Source organism: Mirounga angustirostris, unplaced genomic scaffold (genome assembly GCF_029215605.1).
Source record: "Mirounga angustirostris isolate CCGP_5_RB_7025 unplaced genomic scaffold, mMirAng1.0.hap1 SCAF_6, whole genome shotgun sequence".
Taxonomy (NCBI): domain Eukaryota; kingdom Metazoa; phylum Chordata; class Mammalia; order Carnivora; family Phocidae; genus Mirounga; species Mirounga angustirostris.
Genome location: NW_026991714.1, coordinates 60,269,102 through 60,290,868, shown reverse-complemented (window position 1 = coordinate 60,290,868; position 21,767 = coordinate 60,269,102). Strand labels below are relative to the sequence as shown.

The following is a 21,767-nucleotide window of genomic DNA, read 5'->3' as shown; positions in this document are numbered from 1 at the left end:
CATTGTTTAATTTATTTTCTTAATTGTTAATTAAGAAAATCAATATTGACCAATTAATAAATTAATATTAATTAAGGTTATTAATTATTAATTAATAAAATAAATTAACACACATATATAGACAGTATGTCAGATCCCAAACACTCGGAGATAAGAAACATAATAGAAATTTTAAAGATTTTATTTATTTATTTGAGAGAGAGAGAGAGCACCAGCGGGAGAGGAGCAGAGAGAATCTCAAGCAGACTCCCCGCTGAGCAGGGAGCCCGACATGGGACTTGATCCCAGGACCCTGAGATCATGACCTGAGCCAAAGGCAGACGCCTAACCGACTGAGCCACCCAGGTGCTCCAAAATATAAAAGAAATTGTAAATCATACTTAATTCAGTAGGCAGCATGGAGCCATTGAAGGTTTCGAAGTATGTGCTTTGTGGTAGGGGTGCATACAATGAACCCACTGGCATGCTTTGACCTGCTTCAGAAAAACTGATCTGGCAGGATTATCCAGAAGAAAATGATTGGAGGAAGCAGCGGCTGGAAATGGAAGAGTAATCAGGAATGTTTAGCTGCATATGGGTGGGGTAACATTCATGGTGGCAACGGTAGCAAGAGAAAAGGGATCAGATGCAAAAAAAGTGTGTATGTTGAGGTGGAGGTGAAGGGGGTTGTTAGAAATCAAAGGCAGCAGGGGTGAGTTGGAAAATGGTGTATACATATAAAAGCATGTATGTGTGTGTGCGTGTCACAGGGCAGATTTTCAAGTCACCACTGAAAGGTAGACTTGAGTATTGTGTGGAAAACCACCTGCTCTGGAGTGGTTCTCCTTTACCCTCACAGGACTGCCACATTCACAACACTTCTAACACCAGATGTATGGGGTTTTTTCCACACCAAATAATTCCTTAAGACACCAGCTGAGTGTCCTACAATTCAACTCAACTGTGACACTAACTGGAGTTAGTGCAGACCCCACAGGTTAAGGGCTGAGTCCCGTGAGACTGTCTCCTCCTTAGATGTTAATCACAGGTAGTGGGTCCCAAGGTTACCCACAACTTCTCACCCTTGACCCTTCCCCCACTTGGATTCAGTTATTTACTAGAACAGTTTACAGAACTCAGGTAAACACAGTTACTGGTTTATTATATAGTAAAGCATATGATATGATAAAGGTTACAAATGAACAGCCAGGTGAAGTGATATATAGGGCAAGGTTTGGAGGGGTCCTAAGAGCAGAAGAAACCCCTGTCCCCTTGGAGTTGAGATGTGCTATCTTCCTGGCATGTAGATCTGTTCACCAACCTAGAAGCTCCCCAAATGCCATACTACAGGTGTTTTGGGATGGTGGATCATTAACTCCATTTCCAGCCCCTCTCCCCTGGAGAATGGGGAGTGGAACTGAAAATTCCAAGCTTCTAATCATGGCTTGGTCTTTCTGGTGACCAACCCAGCCCCCACCCAGCAACCTATCAAGAGTCAGCTTATTAGAATAAGAGACACTCTGTCACTTGGGAAATTCCAAGAGGTTTAGGAGCTCTGTGTCAGGAACCCAGGGCAGAGACCAATATATATTTTTTCTATTATTTCACTCCTGTGCTTAAAAACATGAACATCCCATTAACACCTACCCACCCTCCAAAAAGATGCAGACAAATTTCGATATGCACACAACGCGGAGGAAGATCTTGTTCTCCTATGTAGCTGTTAATTCCCAGTTTATCACAGCTGTCCCCTTAATGGCACCTCCACTATGATTCCTTTCACCTGGACTCTGTTTTTTTCTATTCATACAACCATGTGTTGCATAATTGCACTATGCCATATTTTACCTTCCTTCTTTGTAATGCTAGGTAATTGTCCAAGGTTAATTTCTATTTTTCCCTGTTTGGCATATAGCTCTCTTGTTGCCTTGGCAACATGTGCATTACACAGCATGTGATACTGTGCTCTGTAATAAGGAATGTTGGCTTAAAGGAGAAAAGTGCTGTATAATGAAAGATGCATCCTGGCAAGGGTTTAAACATGCATAAAGGACGTTGAGATCTTTCCCAGTCTTTTAGGTGAATTGATGTTTTTAGCATTTATATCTGTTTCCTCGGTATTTTCTATCTGCCCTTCAGCCACATTCACTGGAAGAAAGGGAACGCATTTAGGAACTGAGTAAGTTAGTAGATATGAATGAAAAAAAAAGGAATGATTTCATTATAAATTTTGTATACACATTCAATCAATCCTATTCCATTTCCCTAGGAATATGACTTAGTTTTTAGAAGTACATGGTGTTGTACGTGGGTATAACATTCAAGGAAGCACTTTACAGACTATAGAAAATAGACAGTTTTTGCCAGTGAGACACTGTCATAATGTGGCTCCTTTTTGCATGGAAGTGCATAGATTGCAGGTCTAGTTAAACCCCGGAGACCTAACAGTTGTAAACCTCACACACCTTATAGAATCTGGAAAGGAAATACAGTTGGTGTAAAGACTATTCCTTTAAACCAATATTAAAAATGATTACATTCCAGGGCACCTGGATGGCTCAGACAGTTAAGTGTTCGACTCTTGATTTCGGCTCAGGTCACAATCTCAGGGTCGTGAGATGGGGCCCCTCATAGGGCTTAGTGCTCAGCAGGGAGTCTGCTTGAGATTCTCACTCTCCCTCGCTCTCTGCTCATCCCGCTCGTGGCTCTCTATCTCTCTGTTTCTCAAATAGAGAAATAAATCTTAAAAAGAAAATTACATTCCATAATTATGTTAGATACACACATATAAATAATATAATAATTATAACATTACTATAGTTGAACTGTATTACAGCAGCCAAATACAATTAAGATTTCAGATTAGGATTTTTGGCTAGTGCCGTGGGACAACTGCAAGCCAACCATAGTTGCTAAGTCTGCTGTGACCTTCTCAAGTCCATGTTTTAACTGTAAGATGATAGACACAGGCTATCTAGCCATAAGTAAGGCAAACTCCTTTTTTTTTTTTTTTTTCATTTTTTCATGAAATTGTTGAGAACTGTTGTCAGGAAGAAGGCAACCAGGAGTTCCGATTTCCTTGGTATGCAGAAAACAAAATCATGGGGGATATAAAAGAAAGTTATTGGACTGGAAGGTCTCCATTTGCATGTCTATGCTTAGACCTAGTTTGCTTAGGGACTTTGTATAAAGTAATCCACCATGAATCCTAATTTCTCTCTTGAGCGTATAGGAGAATGAATGAACAGTTGCAGGAAGCCTTGCACAGAGAGCTTTCTTTCATAAATGGATCAGCCAGGAGGCGACTTTGCCAATTCCCCACCTTCAGCCTTGCACATGTATAGGATGAACAAGAAAAGTCACATTGAGTTTTCCCTTCTTAAGAGCTAACTGTTCAGTGGGTTGGGAAGATCAATATGCCTGTTCAAATGCTTCTGAAAAATAAGTCCATTTTAACTTTATAGTGCCTTGAATTGGCAGCACTAGCAAAGATGTAGTTAAAGGGGAAATTCTTTTCCTTTTGCCCTTCTACAATTTGTTCATCGATCTCAGAAGAATTCTAGGAAATTGAAATTTAAAAATCAATCTATGAAATAAGTAAACCAAGGAATGTCACACAGAGGAAAAGGTCAAGCTCAGCAGCAGCAAAAACCAATTCAAAACCTTGAAAAGCATGAAACATAAGGCAAATAGCCAAATCTGCCTACATATATTTGTTTTTAGTGTGTGCATCTGAGGTAGGTAAACCATCATTGGCATGATTATGCTTTTGTCCTTCTAAATGCTTTTGCCTTACATTCAGGTTATAATCCTTTAAAAAAAAATGTTTCTGAATGAGAATCACAGGCAGGGTATTAATTCTTAGACTAAGCAGGCTGGATGCTCCTCTGCTAACACGAATCATATACAGGTATCACCGCTTTTAGAAAGTTCTCTTAATGCCACGTTGCTTTTATGAAAGACCTACATTAGTACCTGTTTTTACTAACCAAAATAAATCCTGAGATGATTTTCGCTTTTATGAGAAAAGTGAAAAAGTGGAGTGGTTAGCATCTTTTTGGAGCAAGCCTTTGCAGAGGCAACGCTCACTCCGGGCAGTGAGAGTGGCGCCCCCTCGTGCCTTCCCCGGGAACTACACTCAGTGTCTGGGCATCTCCCCACCAGAGCTTTGAATTGTATGTGTGACCATCTGCGCTTTATCTCCATTTATTTTATGTATCTGTTGGCAAGATGTGACCTAAGATTTCAGAAAAGCCTAAGAGAGTTTACTTTGGGGGTCTGGAAATGTTCAGAAGGCTTTCCTAATAAATTAGTGGTCCTGGTTTCTTCATTCACTTGAAGCTATTTTGGCTTCCGAGAGGTTTCGTAGGAATGCTACTTTCTGATAACAGGGGGACCCTGTATGTGGTGGAGGTGACTGCAGGTCATCCTTTTGTTCACTCCTGGCACACCTACACTAAAATTGTCCCAGAGACATCTCTGAGCCTCCATTTTGCAAAAGAACTTGCCATAAAGTAAGTTACTTAAGTAACATATCGTGGTATCACATCATTAAAAATATGTTTTTAGCTCTTCTGCCTATGCTTAAGTCAAAGTGCTCATGTTTATTCTCAGTGGAAGCAGAGCACAGCTATTGCTTGTGGGTCCAAAAATAGCACCCGATGCACTGACAGGTGTTGTCTGAAGCAGCACTCAACCTGGATTTTCTGGGAATATTAAGCCCTAATTGCCTGTGGGAGCCATTGTACGTGATAAATTAACCTCTCTCGTATGCATTTGGAATGCTACTAGTCCTCTATCAACCTTGAGAGAATTGAGAAAATAATCACTCATATTCTGAAGGGCTTAATTCTCTTACAGAACCCCTGTTGAGAAAGGAGCCTGGGTAGGGCATGACTTTATTTGGTATTGTCCTTTGCATTTTTACAAAAGAAGCGTCTAACCCAGGCGAACCTGCACATCAGTGAAACCACTGAATGAGCATCTTTTCCTCATCCTTAGAAAGGACCTCACACCTCTGTCTCCTGGGCCCTCGCAAGAACGTTCAGATCCTAGGTTTTCCAGCCCGCATATGGGCAAAGAGCTGCCTGGTGGTTCCAGGTTGGAAAACAGTGCATTCCAGGGTGAACACAGATGCCTGGTCTCTCTAACTCAGAAAGTTTGCCATGTTTTCCCACCATGATCAAGAACACGTGTCTCTACATTCCCTCACTCAGTGCACCTTCCTTTCTGGTCTTGACCCTCTTGATTATTTTCTGTTTCTGAAGTCTACCTGACAGTGAACGGACTCTGAGAACTTCCCCTCACATTCATAGCTCTAAGCAGGCTAAGGGGATAGAAAGGACAAAAAAAAAAAAAAAGTGAGTATAAAATGGATCAGAGATCAAGCTCCTTGTTATTTTAAGTCCTTTTTACTGATGCTTGATTTTCTGAAATCTGAATTTAACTTCACTTAAGCAGTCTTGGGGACATGTGCTCAGTGCCTTAACGATGATATTCATAATAATACTTGATGGTTTTTGAAACTACGTATCATATACATATGTATCATTTGTTCCTCATAGAACATGAGAGATAAGTAGAATTATCTCCATTTAATGGACAAAGATACAGAGGCTTAAAATGGGAGGCTTTCCCATGATGTTGAACTAATATGTCTCCCAGCTGAATCTTTAACTTAGCTTTGTTTCTTTGTTTCACATTTGGACTGGACTGCACAGCACCCTCTATTGTCTCTAGACCCTTGGCTAACTGGAGCTTTTCCCATTCAAACTAATTGTACAGGGACACCTGGGTGGCTCAGTCAGTTAAGCGTCTGCCTTTGGCTCAGGTCATGATCCTGGGGTCCTGGGATTGAGTCCTGCATCAGGCTCCCTGCTCGGCGGGAAGCCTGCTTCTCGCTCTGCCTGCCGCTCCCCCTGCTTGTTCACTCTCTCTGTCAAATAAATAAATAAATGAATACATACATACATATATACATACATACTAATTTTACACACTTCTTGCCTCCTCTGTTCTATCCCAGTATTCCCAACATTGTTCCACGTAATGCCAAGCGTCATTAGGAAAATTGTGTAATGACGAGAGACCTTGAAAGAAGAACTTTCAGATCTTTCTCTGAGAATCTCTGTAGATTCTTACAGTACGAATAATGAATGTGTGGTAATATCTTTCTTGGAATGATGAAACACGGTACCATAGTCCTGTGTTTACTTTTATTAGATTGATTTCTACACTGTTATCCACCGTATCCCCTAGCCAAAATTATTGTTATGTAGGCTTGATGTTATGAGAATTCCTTAAAGAGGCTGAGAAGAAGAAAGGAGGGAGTAGAATAAAGTCAGATTTTTATTGTCTTTCTTGCTATTTGAACTTCAGTATGTCCTATCAATGACATGTTTGTTCACAAATATTGGATACTTATTGAATTTGTGGAAGGGTGGACTTCAGTACATTTTATAGTTTGTAGATAACTCCATGTTGAAACTGAATTATAAGTTAAATAATTTATGTTTTAACATAACAGCTAAAATATAATCTAATGTCTCCTGATTTAAATTCCATCTTCCCTTCATAACCCTTCCTGTCTCTGTTACTCTTATGAATTCTTATGAATTTATATTCATCAAAATCTTTTTGAAACCTAATCAAGTGAAGACTTCAATGACTCTGATAATTTTGACATACATTTCTTATCTGAGAGCTCAAAAATATATCACAGGTGACACTTACCTCTTGGAGCAGTAGGTATGAATGTTCTTAAATTATAATAGGAGATTTTAACATTAATGATCCCTGAGAACAGAGGTACCTAGAAAACAGTGCTGAGTGGATTTCTCCTGAGGGATAAATCTGAGGAGAGGTGAAGAATCATTACCAGAGAGAGACAGGATGAAGGGCGAAGTCAATGATAGAAGCATCATTTGTTCTAACAGTTCTCAGACACGAAATCTGCAACTTTGTAAGGTGTTTAAAGAATCACAGGCATGTTCTAGGCCTTCAGCAAATGTGTCATTTTATGAATCACAAAACACTGTGATGAGAGCTTCCTTTCTGCTGCTGGTTAAATCTCTGATCCCAATGACTTTATGTGGATGGCTGAGATATACAAGAGTGTTCTTAATCCCTGGTTTTCAGTGGAGGAGGGAGAAGGAGGTAAGCGTGTATTTCTGTTCTGCCAAGTGTGAAGAGAGGAAGGGAGAATTTACTTCATAGGCTCCTGGAAATGGGTCTGTGGAGCCCCGTGGTCAGCAATTGACCAAGCTCTTGGCAATTGACCAAGTGAGACTGTGTTAAAATGGCAAGCTCAGTCAAAAGCCCCTTGGCATCTCTTGTTGGTCCTTCCTGCTAAATGTCAGAGGATTAGTAAACCCAGGGCATATTCTGCATTCTCTGCCTTTTTCTCTCAATGGCTGTCTTAGATAATTTGTTTCCTAAGTATTGACTGTCGAGTTATTTTAAGAGAATGACTGGTCTATCTTTGCCAAACCCTTGAGGTTGAGGAATTTCAAGTTAATTCCAGAAGCTAATATAGGAAAAGAGCTCATCCAGAATCAGGTATCTGCATCAATGAGAAAGTTATCAAGAACGACTTTCCACTTACTAGGATTTCTCCTGTGCCCTGAGTAAGGGCTAATGATTAGACTATTGATTCTGTCTACCAGGGTGATAATGAGGTGTGACTAATTTAAAATGAATATAAACAGTTTAGTCCATTAGCTCTGAATTTAAAAGACAGGAAAAAAAAAGGTAATTTCTAGGTAGACCAGTTTAGTTGCTGCAGACTACTAGTCATTGTGCAGAATGTTCACATATGGTATATTATAGCAGGCAGCTGGGTACATTTGACCCTAAAATGTGTGACAGTAGATGTTTGAGTAAAGGGCTTAGAGTACAAGATTTTAATGCCATTAAAGTAAGCATTCTTAAATAATCCAAATTTCTAATGAAAAAAGTAATTATAAAGATAATAGATACTCATGGTTAAAAAACAAGCAAGCATACAAATAGCACAGAAATGTGTACAGCAAAAAATAGAGGTCCTCTGCCACCAATCCCTTATGGTCTCTGCCCCAGATGGCAAGATAGCCACGGCAGGGGCTCATCATCAAAATATTTATACTCTAAAAGGAATGATAAATAGGTACAGAATTAACTTACACAAAAGTCATATAAAGTAAGGTGGGAGTAAATACTGAAAAATAATTATAATAAAGTTATGTGTGAGTTCCAAAGGTGCTATGATTATATTCAGTTGGTATGAGAGAGGCAGAGGAAAGGATTAGGAATGATTTCAGTAAGAAAGTTAACGTTGAAATTTTCCTAAAAGTGTAATCGTATTTCCCCAGACAGGATGGGAAAAGGAAGGACACAGCTGGCCAAAGGAATAGAATGGGACAAGGTGAGGCAGTGAGCGATAGCTGGGCATGCGCAGAGCATGAGGCGTTGTGAGGAGAGTGGGGAGTTACAAGGCTGGAATGATTGTTTTGGGTCTTACTGTGGAGAACTTTGAGAGGTCATTCAACTTACAGAGAGCTCATGGGGTTGTCAGGTCCATCAAAAATTTTTAATAAAGGGTGGCATAGTCAACTCATTCCTGAGTTAATCTGTCAATTGAGCGGGCTAAGGTAGGTGCAAACAGCAGTCCATTACAGAGAGAATACCAAGCAGGCTAGCCATGAACTAAGTGATGACAACAGTGGAAATGTATGTGGGGATCACTACAGCCTTCAGAGGTGGACATAGTTGGATATGGGCACAGAGGGAGAAGGATTCCTGTAAAGGTCACCACTGTCAGCAAGAGTCCTGCTCATCCTCATCTTGAAGCCAGGATGAAGCAATTGACTTAGGATTCGAATGTTCTGCATCCTTCTTTTTCCATCACTTTATCCTGGCTACCCTCTAGGCTCAGCTCAGGCTTACCTTTCTCATGAAGCCTTTCCCAGTATTTCAGGAGACTCTGGCAACTCTCCTACTTGAACTCTGACTGCAATAGCGATTAGCCATTAGGCTCTTCTGAAAGTTAAACAAATGACACCTCAGAGAAACAAAAAAAGTTCTGAAAACCTAAGTTACTCTGTCATAGATATTTAATACTCTTGCATTTTTTACCTCATGGGCAAATACTACCATGGCCAAGTATTATATGTAAATTAGCCAAGGAACTTCTTTCCCTCTTATAGCTGTAAAAACTACTTCTCTTGATTTACTTGTCTGCCCCATGGTTCTTCCCTGCATCACTTTTTGTCTTTGGCTCTCTATCATTATGCAGGAGGCCCCTCTCTTCCTCTCTCCTTCCCCTAGACTTCTCTTACATTTTTTTTTCCTACTATACAGCTCTATTCCTCTGCCTTTCAATAGGTTTTTCCTATGAATAAAGGTCTAGTGAACACCATTGTTTTATCTGCCAGCACCCTTCTAGCCTCAACCCGCCCAACATTATAAAGCATTGTTTGGGCCCAAAATTCAGATATGGGAATGAGAGGGGGAAGCAATTTGTCCTTGGGTTTCTGGACTGTAAACTATAAAACTCAGAAGGTAGGGGTACCATGTTTCCTGCTCTGTGCATTAGAGAACTAGGGGAAGCTTCTGGTCGGTGGAGAAACGTGAGGCAGACACAAGAGGGGTCAAGATGGAAGGCAGAGAGAATGTTCTGCAGGTCAGCTCTGCCTGAGACCCACTCACATTCTGATCTTTGAGTTGCACAAAACATCCCACAATGCTTACAAACCATTTCCTTGTTTAAGTCAGAATTCTATCACTTGTAACCCAAGTAATCCTAACAAATCTAATGAGTACAGTTTTTTATTAATTAATTTATTCAAAATAGAGGTTATATTCCTTGACATTGATGAGAGAATTGCTTTATTTAAGAACAAATGAAAATGACATGCATAGACCAGAAAAAAATCTTTCTCGGGGTGCCTGGGTGGCTCAGTCCATTAAGGGTCCAGTTCTTGATTTCTGCTAAGATCATGATCTCAGAGTTGTGAGATGGAGCCCTGTGTTGGTCGGTGTCAGGCTCTGCACTGGGTGTGGAGCCTGCTTGAGATTCTCTCTCTCTCTCTCCCTTTGCCCCTCCCCCTCTAAAAAAAAAGAAGAAAAAAATCTTTATTTCTGTAAAATCACAAAAGCATAAAATCACCTTTTTCAATTAGTTACTGCTTTTGAAAAAATAAATCTACATTCAAGATGAACTAGGACAGATTTACATGTAACAAAATTTTATGTGTGTATTTTTTAGTCATAATTATTCATGAAAATGGTCCCTTTTTCATAGGAAAAAGTAATTAATTCTGAGTTGAGATACTGACGACCATCAACTGTAACATGAGGGAAAATCATACCAATTAGAAGCAGCTTTAATTGAATTATTGTAGCAGAAAACAGTTTGGGTTGCAAATTTTAATCTCATTATTCATATTTAACCTTCATTAGGGGCTGACTCTGCTTTCTGGCTGTCACCACTGAATTCAGAAGTGCAAATCATATGCTTCTTTAGCAAGGCTTCTTGAAGGCAAAAGAATTATAGACAGGTTTAAATTATGTAATACCTGCCACCACCTAATTGTCTTAAGATATCTGAGAACCTCTTGACTCATCGTTTCTTCTCATATCCAGCACTTAAAATGATGGCGGCACACAATAATTTGAAAGTATGTGCACATAGGAAAAAATCCATTCAGTATGCCCATTTATATTTCCAAATGCTTGTGCTTAATGGTGGATTACAATAAGAAGTTGGAAAACTTCCTTTGAGATTTTGATTGATTATTTCTCTTTCAGAACTACAGCGTATGGAATGTTTTAGCTTTTTTTCATGCACATGTTTCGCTTACAGTCAGGGTGTCTCTGCATTCAGCTTCTGGTTTAATGAAATCAGTCGTCCTGATATTATGATAAAGTTCTGGCAAATAAAGCTACAAGTAAATTTAATTAAACTCCCATCATTGTTTAGAACATTACGAAACTGGAAAGGTTTCAAGGCAGCGATATTTGTTTTCATAGCTATGTGGGAGTCCCCTTTCTGGCAGACCCCTTTTGAATAATTAGTAATGCTCCTCAAGGATGTACCTGCATAATGCGCTTTCTCTTTCATTCCACCAAGTGTGAGGGCGGGCACTGTTTAACCTGAGCAGTATTTGAAATAAATCACAAGCATTGAAATGACATCTAAACTATTCCAAAGGAAAGGCTAATTATGAATTCCCGGAAAAAGAGCAGTGTGTTGGAGTTCAACAGCGCCTTTCATCTCAACAGCTTACGCATGGCAGTGAACTTGAGTCTCACATCTTTGAATAGGAAGACAGCCCCATAAACAGCCTCTGATTTACCCTTATGTTTTGAAGGAAAAAATTCCTCTAATAAACAAGCTGAAGAATCCCCGCATGAAATGGAACAAAAATAATAATAATAGTTTATTGTACATTAAGCTCTTCTGTTCCAGTATTTCTGACCCAGCCTGTTTTTTCCAACAAATGTTAGATAAAAGGTAAAAAACAAAACAAAAAACAAAACAAAAAACAACGATTTTCAACATCTCAAGCATCTCAAACAATTTAACTTGCACTTTTCCTTTGCGTCTCAGAAAAATCAACATGTGCTATAAACGAAAATTCAATGCATTCCCCCCCTTTTTTTTGAACCTTCCTTATGGGCCAGGCACTTTATGTATTAGCAATACAAAAATGAGTAAGGCGAGATTTCTTTTTTCAAGAAGTTCACATCAAAGGGAGAACAGACAGTTATTAGATAATAATTAAATGTGAAAGATTTTGTAATTGAGGTGTAAAAAAGTTTTTGAACAAGTTTTGATATTCTCAAAACTATTTTGCAAGAGACAATTGTTTTACTCTTTACACACATAGAGGATTAGTTTGCATGGAGAAAATAATTACTTTTGCAAAGAGTACTCAATCTCAATTCAATTTTTTGACCCTCTAAACTTCAAGAGGCAAATTCATCAAGAAAATACGACAGCAGAGATATTTTCACTTTGTAAAAAATGAATGTAATCTCATTTCTCCCTTTCTTCTCAATATTATCTTTCCATAACTTACATAGTCTTTGCTTATATGCATAAACATTCTTCCTGACGTTTCTTCTAATCAAATCCTCTTCAAAGCCAGTCTTCTATAAGAAATCTAAGAGAGAGCTTGTCCATGGGTATCTCTGTCTACTTCATGATTGACAGTTGGTTGCTTCTAATAAATATGTGGCATTTAACCACAGCTGTCTTTGTCAGCTGGATTGTCAAAGAAAGAAAAAGGGCTTGGGGGTTCCTTATACAGTGATGAGGGAAGAAACTCATGTTGATAAGGACAAAGATGATGACGATGATGACAATAATGGCAGCATTATGGGTAAACATTTATTAGCATTGTTTCATCAATCCTCAGCCCTGATGAGATGTGTAATGCTATTGTCTCCATTTTACAGATGAGAAAACTGAGTCTCAGAGTTTTTAAAGTGTGTTACCTGTTCATAAAATTTGCAGGTAGCACAGCCAGGATTCAAACTTAGATTTGACTGGCCTCAGTGCGTGTTCTTAATTACGTTGCTATTTGCATTGATATTAAAAGGTGCCAACAGTTGGAAGCAATTTATAAAAGGTCCTGATCAATTTAACGGGCTCATCTATTTGTCTCTGATAGGGAACCAGCTCTTTGATGTAAGTGAGGAGACTTACCCGGTTCTGAACGCTGATGATTATTTCCAGACTTAAGTAATTTTGTAGCTAGAAGAAATCTTACCAGTCACATGCCTCTAACTTCTTACTTGAAGGGTGAAGAAAGTAGGACTCAGAGAGAGTCTCAGTGACCAGCCATGGCCAGCTGTCCTGTTCATATTTCAGTGTTCTGTCATCCCAAGCTGAAATTTTCCTCACCCTAGAAATGGGCTTATGAGAGTGAAAACTAACTCTTTACAACTCAGTGGCATACTGATGAAAATGACAGATAATAGATTGATCGGTCAATAGATGTGTGTATGTGTAAACATCCTCTTTGGGATGTTTGAGATCTCTGAGTCCTTTGGCCTTAAATTTAAATTGTCCCCCAAAGTTTAGTATTTATTGGTGTTACTTTGTATAGTGTCTCATCTCTCTTGCTCTATTAGTTTGTCTGCTTTTAACATTCTCTTTCTCACCCGATTTGCTATTGCAAATAGTGGAAAGCAGACAATCAAGTGTGTTAAAACCATGCTTAATATAAAAATAAATAGACTCCAAGTGAATGTGTAAGGAAACTTCATTAAGTAAGATGGATGTGTTTGTATATATGCATGTATGTATTTATATTTTTTAAAGATTTATTTATTTGAGAGAGAGAAGAAGCGGGAGGGGCAAAAGGAGAGGGAGAAAGAGTCCCAAGCAGACTGCTCTGAGCATGTAGCCCAATGCGAGGCTCGATACCATAACCGTGAGATCACAACACGAGCCAAAACCAAGAGTCGGATGCCTAACCAACTGTGCCACCCACGCACCCCAAGGATGTGTTTTTATATGTGGCCTTTGGGACTGATTTCAACTTTTAGAAACCAGATCGTTTTTGTCTTTGTCTTTGCTTTTGTTTTTATTTTGTTGTTTTGTTTGTTTTTTGCTCACTCTAGGCCATGGTAAAGTTCACAGATAAATCATATCTAAATAAAGATAAAAACACCTGACTACATTTCAGTGATCACATTTCCAGTTTAGAACACAAATCCTCTTTTTACATGGGAGTTTATCTTTTTTTCTATTATGGAAATTATGACTCAGAAAGATTAAAACTTTTAAAATACAACCACAAAGCTCACTCTCAGTTCCCAGATTCCTGATCTCGTTCCTTCGGGATCCAATGAACTGAGAGGTGGTGGGATTGCAGAGAAAACACCTCTCTCTACTCATAGCAACAAACCTTAATTGAGTCCCAACCAGAGGTGATTGCTGCCACATCCTGGGATGTGGAGGTATGAAGGGGCATCAGAGAGGTTTCCCCATTTGTCTAATCTGACTTGGTTTAAACTGTTAAACTCATAATCCAAGAGTCTGCAGGCTGCCTCTAGACAAGGCCAAGCAGCTTTTCTTCATTCCTGGACACTGTGTCAGGTGAATGAAGGGCAAAGAGTAACAAAACAAAAAATCAGAAAAGTATGACTATTTTCATGTTTCTATACTTAGAGAAGATGTGTTTATTACATGAAAAGATTTAGCTATTATTGGGATCTTTGGAGGGCCAATAAAAAAAAACAAAAAAAAAACCTTCTTTTTCTGAATTCCAAACCAGCTGAGAATTACAACCAAAGCGTAAGGCAGAAAGGGGTCATAGTATCACCTGAATTGCTGATAAAGCTATTATCGAAGAATGTTTGCACAAACATAAACTTTAATCCTGAAACTCAATCCTGATCAGTTGTACTCACTCACTAGGGCAGGCCTAACACACCAGCAGAATTGGACGTGGGCTTCTCCATGGAAGGAGGATGGGCCCATGACCAATTCCGATTTCTCATTCCCAACTCTTCCACCTGATAAGTCAGCCTAGTTTCCCTGGAGTGGCAGGTGTGAGGGGCAGAAAGAGGCAGGGGAGTGAGACAATCAGTGGTGCTCCCTCTACATAAAAACCAAAAAACAAAACAAAAAAACCCAAAAACATGAGGAGTGGGGAATAAACATCCCTAAGCATTGGGGGTATGTGTGTGTGTGGACATTTGAAGTCCAAGGTTTATTGTCTATGTATGCTGCTTTATATATGTTGTATCATTTAACCTTAAAATACTTTACCCCCCGCCCAGCCCCAGCCCTACCCTTCAAACATTGTGAAGGAGTTACTATAAATATTATTATCACCACTTAAAGATGAGGAAGTGGCCTCAGGGAGGTTGCGTACCTTGCTCAGAAGTAAACACGGATGGTCACAAGAAGAGCAGAGTCCCATGCAGACCTATCTGACTCAGAAACCCATTCTCCCCACATCTCCAGTTTCTGGTGAACAGTTTCTCATGTGAATACATCTGAAAATACTTATCCAGGCAAGTGAGATTTCTTAGTTGAAAACCATTCTGAATCTGTGTTGATGGGAATTTGGTAATTCACTGATATAAAGTTTAGACTGTGATTTTGTTAACTTTTTTTTGGAATAATTTTAAACTTACAGAAAAGATGCAAAAATAGTTCAGAGAATTCCCGGATGCCCTTACACGGCTTCCCGTAACGTAAACATCTTCTAGAATCCTAGCAAAATTACCAAAACCAGGAGATTGATACTGGTACAGCACGATTGGATACACTACAAACCTTACTCAAATTTTACCATTGTTTTCAATATTGACTGCGACTTCTTTTGAGGACAGCAACTGTATTATATTCGTTTTCATATCCACAGTGCCCATGGGCAAGTCTGGTCTGGAGTCGGTGATCAGTAGCTGTTTGTGGAATGAGTAAATGAGTGAATCGATGTTGAGCTCCATAATACAACTTCCGTGTGTTTGTGTGTATATGAGCACCCCAGATATAAACACGCAGGGATTATGATCTGAGTGAATGTTATTCAGATCTAAATTCCACATTAGGCTTTTTATAGTTCTTTAAAACTGAAAACTTTTCAAAAGCAAAAGAGAGTGTACTAACCAGATTGAAACAGATACAGCAGAATTCACCAAATGGGCAGAAAGCTAGAATGCTACATTCATTTTATCATGAGTGTGTGTGTATGTTACTGTTTTCTCCATCATCTTTTAACCAAACTAAAAATATTAATGTGACAAAGTGTAGAAAGGCAAGGATATGACATTACACTTGGTTGGGCAAGATTGGTATAAAAAGTTGTTATAAGAACTGATTTTTCTGAAAAAAGTGCAACTTTTAAAAGGTTTTAATTATTTTGTTATTGTTATTTAGATGGAAGACGTCATAGCACGCATGCAAGATGAAAAAAACGGAATTCCTATTCGTACTGTCAAAAGCTTTCTTTCCAAGATACCTAGCGTCTTCTCTGGTAAGTGTGCATTCGGTGCTGCACTGTTTTCTCCAGCACCTTCGACATAACCATTTAAAATCAATTCTAGCCACTCAGTATTGAAACTCTCTCTCTAACTCTTATGAAATACCCATGCCATGCTCCACATCATGTTGGACCCTTGGAGTGATAGTAAAACAAAACAAAAAAGCAAAAATCATGACCTTACTTTGCTCTGGGTCAGTTTCAAAGACATAATGAACAATGTGAAATAACAGAAGATGATCTTAAAGATGTATGAAACAATGTGGAATAGGTTATATATAAAAATTAGGAGGATGAGGGGTGCCTGGGTGGCTCAGTGGGTTAAGCGTCCGACTTTGGTCTCAGCTCAGGTCTTGATCTCAGGGTCATGTGTTTAAGCCCTACTTAAAAAAAAAAATTAGGAGGGTGAAGAGCATCAGTCAGGAAGGTGTTCCTGAACAGCAGTGATGAACTGAGTTTGCAAAGTAAGGAGTCCAATCCACTTCAAGACCACCAGCTGTGTGTGCAGAACTGGAGGTGACCAGGGTAAGGATGTGTAGAGACAGAGATGTGCAGAGAGGCTGAAACAGACAGACTTGGGTCGGAGGATGAGGGTCTTTGAAAGTCAACCCAAGAGTCTAATTCTGACGTATGGAGAATATGGAGATCCTTCATGCTCTCGCAGAGTGCATTATGATGAAGGTGCTCAGGGCAAATTGGTGTTCAGTGAGGGCCATTGTCACCATGGTAGGTCCAAGTCCTGTGTAGAATAGTTTGGGTGCCAACATTCTGATTATCTGGGATAGAGGGGAAAACATGAGCATCTGTTAAGTAACTGGGCATATGGGCTATAAGAGGACATAACCCAATGGAGTTTGGTTTTGTTTTTTAATTGGGTGACTGTGCAACTAAGGAATCATTAGCAGAAATAGGGAAACCCCACAGTTTGATTGGAAGTAACTGGAGAAACTCTAGAGAAAATGGTGGTGATAAGTTAGAAATCTGTGCTCCAGCTCCCCGAGACTGGGGATGCCCAAGCTGTGGGACTTAGGCATGCTGGGCCTGGGCTAGTGTGGCATGGAGAAGAAGCAGAATCAGACAGAGCCTTCACAGCGAGTCGGCAGGGTGAGGAGGCTGGGCGGAGCCTGTGGAGGAGGTGTTTGATGGGGTTCCTGAGCAAGGGTTCGTGGTGCTTCCTCGTGAACAAGAGTCGAAAGAAGAGCAGTGGTCAGCAGGCCTTCAGCCTCGGAGAGAGGGTACGAATTAGGACCACAGTACAAGCAGGCAGGCCCAGATGTTGGTGCTTGGTGGCTGCATTGCTCTTTGATGAATGGGAGAGAGAACAAGGACCAGACAAACGCTGCCAAATGTCCTCCCAAAATACGCCCTCTTTTTCCTGTTACTTCCTTTCATGCCCGCCTTGTTCCAGTTTCTTGCTCTTCTCAGATGATGGCCTGTATTTTCTCGCATCTGGGGCTTTTTTACTCCATCTTTGCCCTTCTCACTGACTCACTTCCTGACTTTCAGGTCATTTCGACTATGACATTCTGTCCATTCTTTAACAGCTAGTTCAGAGAGCTCTTCAGAGAAAACTATCCTGAGCCTTCATTCTCTGCGCTCTCAAAAAAACTCGTTTTTTGCTTCTCTAATAGCATTTATTATGGCCTACTTTGTCTTACAGATATTTTTGTATAATGTCCCATATCCCCTAGGAAATAGTAAGTTCCTTGGAGTCAGCGACAGCGACGTAGAGAGTTAACTTTGTATCTAAACACAAATATGAAAATTACTCCTATTTTGATGACTAGTGAGAGAACTTAGCTCCTTAGATACTCTAACGCAGAGGTTGCAAACTGAAATGCAGTCAGAATCCAGGCAGATAAATGCTGTGAGTTACCCACCCGTCTGCCCTGGGAACTGTGTTCAGGTCAGCAGTGCATGGCCTGTGTGAAGGCGTGGCAGTTCAGGAATTTTTAATGACAATATCCATAAACAAAAATGGCTGAACAAAAAGAGTTTAGCTCCTCAGATTAAGCCGGGCTGCAAGTTTGAGTTATCTGCTCTCATGGTAAATCTAAAATTTTTGGTTGAGTTCTTCAAGTAGCAATATCTTATACATTTTCCATACAGTTCCATAAAATTTCATACAGTTCCGACGTAGCATCCTCCTGGAAGAACGTTTGATTGACAATATTAAGATCTTAATTAAAAGGTAAGATTGGACATATAGACAGAGAATGAACAATGAGGCTTGTTTTAATGTTCATTAACATAAAACAACAATGGTAGTTACTACGTAGAGACAATTATCAATAACAGTTTCATATTAATGGAATTAGTTTCTAATTATCATTCTGTGTTTCCTAGAAACTTTCATGAGCCCTGCCTCACAGGTTTAATTATCTGTTTTGCTGTAGATTTCATTGACATAATAGTATTAACCAACCTCTTTGTCGTAATATTCCCAAATTATAATGGTCTGAAGCCCCGTCTACTTCACTAGCAGTTTTTGGTCTTTTGTAGTAATTTTCCTCCCCTGATATTTCTTACAGTGATTTGGGGTTAATCCCTGTGTTCTTTTGTGGTCCCACTTACCACCTGCTGCTTGCTCTCTTGCCTCTCAGTCTCTCCACCCCCCCCCCCCAGGCGTGCCTCATGTCCTAAAAAAATAATGGATCTGCTAACGTCACGCCCCTTAGCAGAACCAGAAACCAGTTGTGCTGAATGAGTGATGTCATGTGTGAGAGGAGGGTGGTGTGATTGTCGGGAGTCTGTCTTGTTGTGGACTGTTCACAGGGGAAAAGGGTCTCTAGTATGGTGAATCCAGCTCTTTCCGGTTACCCACTGATGCTCCAATAAAGTCTTGGTGCTCAAAATATGGTCCATGGACCAGTCGTATCAGCTGCGTCTGGAAATCTATTAGAAACATAATATGTGGGCCCACTCCAGACCCTCTAAATCAGAACCCCAATTTTAACAAAGCCTAAGAATAGGGCAGCAGTGCTGGACTGGGTTCCAGGTCAACACCTGTGTTTTACCCAGGGCACTGGGTGCAGTGGCCAACTTGCTTGTGCTGATCTTTCTAGGGCTTTCAGGGGCTCTGATTATTATTATTATTATTGTTGTTGTTTTTTAAAATTTTTTATTTTCTACAATCTGGCCTCAATCAAGGCTATCCCAGGCCATTAAATGTTATTTGCTGTTGTGTTTGTTTTGCTTGTGGGAAGGAGGAGGGATTAGGAAGAAGAATCTAGTTCCTTTACTCCCCACCCAAGAACCTCCTGAGCATCTCAGATTGTTGGATGTTAAGAGCCATGTGGAGGGATGGGCACTATCCAGTGACACCTGACTGCACCTATGCATAATATACATGTCATGATGGCCAAGTGATGCCCCACCTGCCCCTAGTGAGAATATGTTGAGAAAGTGATCATGCAGTCCTATCCTCTCACAACATCTGAGATCCAGACCCTGATCATGCCAAAGAATCTTATTACACAGATAATATAACTGTGATTTGGGCTTTTGGGTTTTTGTTTCTTTGCTTTACCCCCTCCTGATAAACGCATTTCTTCCAGCTAAACATCCAAGCTTTTTTTTAATTATTTAAGTCTTAGAACGGATAATTTCGGCCTCCTGGTTTCTGTGGTGCCGAGATGAGGGGAAAAGTCTTTGAATGAATCCCCCATGCTGATCCTTGAACTGTGGGGTAGGACATATTTTTGGGTGGATCCGATCACATTGTTTCTCCCCCAAATTACCTTCTCACCTGCAGAAGTAGCTTGGGCAGTTCTGATGGTGGCATGTGCCTGGACCCCTCCCGTTTAGAGGATGAGCTCAGTGGCAAATGCTGACCAGAGCCTGGCCTGTCAGTTCTCTTTCCTGGGATTCTTCTGTTGAGTTTCCAAAACTTCCATTCAGTGTGTGTGTGTATGTCCGGCACTGAGATGACGTAAAGCTGAGGACTGGATAATGGGCAGGTGCAGAGAAAAGCAAAGCAAGCCTGTCTGCAGATTGAGAGCAATGGGAGAAAAGAAGCCGAGAAGATGAGGCAGAAAGTCCTGGGTTTGGTGGCTTTGCAGCCCTTGTCCCAGTCTTCTGGGACACAGTGCTGCAACCTCACATACTTCCTATGGTATTGCACATCCCCCCTGCCACACACACGCCATAAAACCTCTACCTTTTGTTTTGCTGTACGCTTCACTTCCCTTTTCTGTTTCAGACTTTTCCTGCATCTGAAACAGATTCAGTCGGGTTCTTAGGAGCCCAAATTTCCAAACTGCAGATGTTTAGGAATGAACTGTAACCAGGGAATCAGTATTTCTAAGCTGAAAAAATATGTATATATAGGATTGGTGTCTTCTAGTCTTGGAGGCCCAATAACTATATTTTTCTTCAGGATTTTTATTTCAGTTCAACAAACAGTGATCAAATACCCACTGTTTTATCTACTATACCGGGTTTTGAGGGCTAATATTTTAATATTAGTGGGAAATAGACATATTGCATATATGTTGGTGCTCAATGTTCAAGTAAGTACAATCAACTGAGGTGAGTTCTCTTCACAGGGGTTAAAAAAATCAGTTGTGGGAGCAAAACTGCTTAACTGCCTTCATTTTATAATTGGATCTTCAACCAAGAACCCTAACTACATGTCCTTGATTGCCAAAAGAAATACCTTTATGAGGCTTGGGTATAATGATACAGAAGCCTTTAAAGTAGGCAGAGAAATGATTATTTACATATTACTTTGTTAACTTTTGCAAAATATAAATCGAGGACATTTACATCAGGTTCATTAAATTGCTTATGAGAGGACCCATGGCATATACTTCTTCTATAATAAATACTAAGAAAATTGTCTCTGACTTTTTTCCCTTTTTTAAAAAACAGTAAGAAATGTGTAACCTGTATTTTCCTTTTCCTAGTTTCTAGGAAGCTCATTTGCTAAATTGAACATTTTATTAGTACTTTCTCACCTGACTCCTCACTGATGTATTACTTTCTTTTTTTCTTCTAATTGTTTTTTTGTCTGTCTTTTATTGCTGTTGTTGTTTCAATCTGGGGTATATTTGTGTGTGTGGAACAGAGAGAATGAGAGGGATTAATATTGTAAATTGCTTTAAGTCATGTTTTGAAGGTAGATAAGAAATAAATCCAGAAGTATCTGAGAAGTGTCTGTATACTTAGGAGTTGTTTTGCCCAGAATCCTCACCATTCAAGTGGGGTTATGTCTTGCCTTTGAACTGAAGCTCTCCATCACAATATGAAAGATGAAGCTCAAATATTATAGCATAAGAGCATAATAAAAGTGCTCATGCAATTTTTATACAACTGTGTCTTCAAATTGGAAAAAATAACTATAAAGCTAAAAATATAATATTTGCAGATTTTGCTGAGGATTTTCTCTGAATGAATCTCATAAGCCTTATTCCTATGAGGTTAACTATTGCCCTAGAATTCATATCCTGTAACTTACAATGTTTATTTATCTCTCGCCTGAAAATCTTTGGTAAAGCAAACTATGACACTCGTATCAGCCACAAATCTTTTGTGTTTAAACTCTGAATGGAAGCAGACTATAGATCCAAATCCAGATGGGGCACAAGTTTGTGAATAAGAGGAAATGACTAATTTTGCATTTTTCTTGGCATTTGGTCCATCTTTGATAGTATTTACTACTATACCATTTACCTTGGCTACATGTGTATTTGAATGAACTAAAACTGACAATGCAGTTTTTCAGTTGCTTAAGAACAAGATGTTGAAATAGGGCTTTTTTTTTTTTGGTGCTTTATTTCTGGAAAATACATTACATTATAATAACAA

General features: G+C 39.6%; 1 protein-coding gene across 11 annotated transcripts in view; it reads left to right on the top strand.

The window, feature by feature from the left end:
- Positions 1-21,767, top strand: part of RGS7 (regulator of G protein signaling 7) — a 523,559-nt gene that overhangs the window by 230,361 nt on the left and 271,431 nt on the right. For all 11 annotated transcript variants that reach the window (XR_010412359.1, XR_010412358.1, XR_010412356.1 and 8 more), the window contains one exon: positions 15,857-15,953. Coding sequence is in view for 7 of the 11 variants with exons in the window: in XM_064594396.1 (XP_064450466.1) it covers positions 15,857-15,953 (97 nt within the window). In the remaining 4 variants the exon portion in view is untranslated. The remainder of the gene's footprint in view (positions 1-15,856; positions 15,954-21,767) is intronic.